Genomic DNA, 5,285 nt, shown 5'->3' with positions numbered 1-5,285 from the left:
GAAGCGAGGACTTCTATATCTTTTGGAGCCATTCCAATTGACTTCATAGCAGTCCTTATGCCATCCTTAAACCTTTTTTTAGGTTTATGCCGATAACGTTTCCCCTCTGCAAGCTCACCATAAAACAGTAACAATCAACTGTCACGTTATATTGGCAAATAATCTTTACTCTAGAGTAAAGATTTTCAAATAGAAATTTTCTATTTTATTAGATTAGTAACACACACACACACACACACACACACACATATATATATATATATTATAATTAAGGGTATCTAAGAGATACTACCATGCTAGAGATAGCAGTCAAAACTTGACTCTAAAACCAGTCACGATCTCTAGATCGTGAGTGCAATGCCTTGACCACTAGGCCATGCGCCCTTATCTCTTTCTCTCTTTCTCTCTCTCTTTTCCTCCCTCCCTCTCTCCCTCCCCCCTCTCCCTCTATATATATACGTACACACACATACATGTACAATGTGGTACCACATGGACGTAATACGTTAAAAGAGACCAAGCTACTGCCCGATATATTCTACCTCCGCTCTAAACTGCAATCCTCTTTACTATCCTTTATTAATGCGCACGGTTTTTTAACGATATAAATCTCTCATCCTTCAAAATTGCATGGTATATACACCCTCTACTGCCACTTAGTTATAAAACTCTAGATTCTGTGAAACGATTCCCATGTCTATCATTAGGATATCAGTAAAACCTTCTTCCAAATATTCTTGATGGGTGCTTTCATTTTATATCTCATCCAATTCCTATTAATTAGCTGTTTTGATATTTCTGATGTTGCAACGAAGATATCCACATCAACCCGTTTCCTTCCTGAAAGCATCCGTTTCCTCTAACATTTTAAAATTCCTCCAAGCTATCTTTTGGCATAAAAAACCAGTGACCTTTGATATTTTGGGCCGAGTGCATCATCTAATCAAAGGCAATGTAAAATGATGATAAATGATGATGCCTTTTATCACCCTGGATCTCTTTTATCTTTTCACCTCAATGCCTTCCAATATGACTTTAAAGATCTTATCTTTTACGCGTTCTTAAAAGCAATGGAGAAATCAGAGCAGTTCAACTTGACATCAACAAGACCTCAATCTACAGAGGTCTTTCAAACACTATACGATGGTCAATGGTTAACTGCGAACCTGGTTTCACAGAACAACACCGTAAACACACACATACTTTACATATCCCCAAAAAATAACACTCAACGCTATATTTTAATTATTCACCATATATCTATAAACAATATTGCCTATCCATTCATCTTCTAATATTCCTGAGACGGTCTTGAGGGTAAAGTCCTCAGTCATCTCTTCCATAGGGTCCTATTAAAAGCAGTCGTAATTACACTTTCTTGTTGGATTCCCAAGTGTAACCAACTGAGACTATGGATATTATCCAACCACCTCGTTTTTGGTTTACCTCTAGGTCTCTTGCTGGTTGGCTTGGTTTCAAGAAACCGTCTTGCGAGCCTTTTAAAAGGTTTAGCGACGTTAATGGGACGATTTCAACCGAAACTGGAGACCTTGTAAATACGACTGTTGGAATCTTTATAACTCGTGTATGGTGTTCTTCACACAAATTAACGAAATGTTAACTTCCTTTAATGAGACATAAAATCATATATTTGTTAAGCGATGATGTATAAAGCTGTGATAGTCATACATATTTTAAAGGGCTTTAACTGCGTATGTAAAAGGAATTTGGTTTCACCATATGAAAAGCTCTACAGACGAAGGTTCATCATTGTTAGTTATTCATTGTTATATGTTTACCATAGGAAGTGGATACTTTCTGAAATAATAACTAGACGTGCTATTAGATATATGATATGTAAAAGATCAAGGCCGTGAGCTGGCAGAATCGTTGGAACGTCGAACAAAATACTAAGCGGTATTTCTTTCGGCTCTTTACATTCTGAATTCAAAGTCTGCTGAGCTCATCTTTGCCTTTCATTTCTTCAGGGCATGATAAAACAAAGTACCAGTTAAAATAAAGTATAAAATAAAGTACCAGTTAAGTACTGGGGTCGACGAAATCGATTTGTCCTTTCTTTTAAAATTGCTGACATTGAACTCTGCAACAGACCATTCAGGGGTGAATATTATGATTTCAGTCACTTATACGCCATGGAAACCGATTAATCGGCCACATGAGTCCTAGGCCCAGAGAAAAATAATTTAAAAGATCAATGAAATTTCCAACTTCCGTTTCTAAATTTAAAATGATTTAATTTATTCAGTTACAAAATACTGAAATCATGATCTGTGTTTGATTTATAATTTCAGATTTTAATTGGAGAACAGAAGATATGGCCCTGTCTCAAACGCTTAAATTTTGGAGAACGATAACTTATGTCTTGATCGCAGTTAGTTTGTCGTTATTAATTGCAGTGATTGTAATCAGCAGTGAAAGAAACTGTTACATGGGTGAAGAGAAACCAGCTGAGCCCGTGATAGAGACAGCTGAGTGGTACAATGAACTGCTGCCAAATGAAATAGAGTTGGTCGTGAAGTTCTTGGAGGAGAGAAGTAATCTCTCGATTGTCACTGCAAAGAAAGCTCTTCTCAGTGATTCGTTTATTCATTTTATCGAGCTGAAAATGCCAGAGAAAAAAAATATTTTACGCTATCTTAATGAAAAAACATATTTACCAAACCGTGAAGCTAAGGCCGTAATATTTCGAGGAAATAAACCTATTCCTTGTGTTGAGGAATATGTTATAGGACCTCTTTCGAATATTACTTACATGCATAAAATTCGGACCATCCCATTTTATCAACGGCCAATAACTGTCATGGAGATGAAGAACCTGAAGTTTTATATTATAAAAAAGGTTGAAGATAAAACCAGGGATTTCTTATTGAAAGAGTATGATGCCCTTCCAATAAGTTGCATAGCACATTGTTTGCAATTTTACCTGTCCCCTGTACCCGAAGCTCTCGGTAAATCTAAACGTCGTTTACTCTGGTTAGGGTTTTCTTATAAAGCTATCTACGATATTTCACCTGTAAACTTTCAGTTTGAGGCTGACATAACTAGTCCAACTCCATCTGACTGGACTGTCGGTAAAGTTTGGTTTGACAATAAAATGTATAATAGTCTTACGCATCTCATACAGGATTATGATAAAACTTCCAACGAAAACACGACTAGATTTTACCAAAGAACTGTCTTCCAAGAAAAACCTTTCAGTGATTTCCACAAATATGAGCAAAAGGAAGAATCATCGGGTGGAAGCGATTCAAAGAAGTCATACACAATATTAAAACAATCAACTATTCATTATTTAAATTGGAAATTTCATTTTCATATAACTCCGTCTGTTGGCTTACGTATTCTTAACATTCGTTATTGGAACGAACAAATTGTTTACGAAATGAGTCTCCAAGAAATTGCTGTTTTATATTCAGGATTTAGTCCAGCAGGAATAATGCTAAATTTTATTGATGGTACAGCCTTATTTGGTACAAGAAGCAAAGGTCTTATCGCTGGTGTTGATTGTCCAAATCACGCAACCTTTTTGTCTCCTTACATCTATTCCTCCAATGATGGTGGGATGAAGAAAATGGAAAACGCATTGTGTGTTTTTGACCAGTCTACAACGGTTCCTCTTAGTCGGCATAAATTTAACACAATGCATGGAACTTTTTTTGACGCTTTGCTCGACAAAATTCTTGTTCTAAGAACTGTTGTGACATTTCTTTCGTACGACTACATTATAGATTATTTATTCCATAAAAATGGTGCCATTGAAGTCCAGATACATTCTACAGGTAAGCTTTTGGTAACTTCCTACAGCCCGAATAAAAGTCCATATGGGGTACAAATAAGCAAAACCACCATTGCTAATATACATAATCATTTGTTTCACTACAAAGTTGACTTAGACGTGAAAGGAACAGAAAATCGATTTGAAACTTGGAATTTACAACAGTATCGAACACATGTTCCTTGGGATGGATTGATCAAAAATAATTATCACATTCAGAAACGTTTAACTCGTGTTTTAATTGAAACAGAGACTAAAGCAACGTTTGATTATGAATCATCGAGTCCGAAATATCTGTTGTTTTATAACAAACTGTTTAACAACGAATTTGGAAATCCACGTAGTTATCGAGTTATAATTAACGATGTATCGAATCTATTATCGCCACATGATTACGGATTTTCAAGGACCGTCAGTTGGGCCTACCACCACATGAGTGTAACATCAAGGAAGGAAACTGAAGAGAGAAGTTCTTCAATATATGCCCTGTGGGATAATGGTGACCAAGTGGTGAACTTTGCCAACTTCTCAGACGGAGAATCCATTTGTGATGAGGTTTGTGATTGATTATTTCTACATACAACAAAATTCTTAAATGTGATTAGATATATATTTTGGTTTTATTTTAAGGATACTATAAGTTTAAGTCAGAGACTGTGGCCATGCTGGGGGCGCCGCTGTTAGGATTAATACTTTTTTTTACTCTATACTCGCTTCTAAAATAAACAAGCACTGGCGTTAATGTCGGCGCTCCAGCATGGCCACAATCTCTGGCAGAAACCAATTAAAGAATAATAGAACAACAGAATATACAAAAATTAGTGAGGGTGAAACGAGGCAATTCTATGAAAGCGTTACTTTTCTTCCCTTCCATATACGATTTCAGCTGTGACTCATTTGAAATCCATACATACACCGAAATATTCCAAACATAGCATCAATGAGTTCTCTCAAAGTGAAGGTATTATTTTACATAGCCACGGGCATGTCTGCGTGGCTTGGATGTTCACTTCGCAACTTCTGGGTTCGATCCCACGGTACACCACTTTCGGCAGGTATTTTTCTATTATAGCAATGGAATTTGATGGGCGAAAAGTCTGCAAAAGTCTGTCCTGTCGTGTCAATACAACTCAATATAAATTTGACATGTACCATCTGTAATCGTTTCTGTAAAGCAGTCGCTGGTCTACAGATACACAGGTGCAATTATCAACTACATAACTATATTGTAAATAACAAACATAGAATAAATTACTTGAGTGTATTTATATGGAAATAACCAGTTCTGTATTTATATATTTTCACTAGTCTTTTGTTTGTTTCGTAGGTTTGTGATGTTTTTTCCGGTTCAGCGGCTGTGTTTGAATGTTGTCCTCCTTTTATCATTTTGAGTTGACTAGAATTGTTTTGTCTTCTTTACTGAACATTCATATATCATCATCACCGGGAGAGTTCCTCCTCCTCCTCCTCCTCCTCCTCCTCCTCCTCC

At 36.4% G+C, this 5,285-nt stretch overlaps 2 protein-coding genes across 8 annotated transcripts in view; one reads left to right on the top strand and one right to left on the bottom strand.

Moving 5' to 3' along the window:
• The window catches only part of LOC106869685 (putative amine oxidase [copper-containing]), a 491,890-nt gene that overhangs the window by 94,240 nt on the left and 392,365 nt on the right, over positions 1 to 5,285 (bottom strand). The window lies entirely within an intron of this gene.
• LOC106870602 (putative amine oxidase [copper-containing]) overlaps positions 1 to 5,285 on the top strand; it is a 148,178-nt gene that overhangs the window by 3,874 nt on the left and 139,019 nt on the right. For all 4 annotated transcript variants that reach the window (XM_052978368.1, XM_052978373.1, XM_014916731.2 and 1 more), the window contains exon 2: positions 2,313 to 4,351. In XM_052978368.1, coding sequence (XP_052834328.1) covers positions 2,313 to 4,351 — 2,039 coding nt within the window. The remainder of the gene's footprint in view (positions 1 to 2,312; positions 4,352 to 5,285) is intronic.

The sequence above is a fragment of the Octopus bimaculoides genome, chromosome 2 (assembly GCF_001194135.2).
Source record: "Octopus bimaculoides isolate UCB-OBI-ISO-001 chromosome 2, ASM119413v2, whole genome shotgun sequence".
Lineage (NCBI taxonomy): Eukaryota > Metazoa > Mollusca > Cephalopoda > Octopoda > Octopodidae > Octopus > Octopus bimaculoides.
Note: the sequence above shows the minus strand (reverse complement) of the source record. Positions and strands in the feature narration are given on the sequence as shown.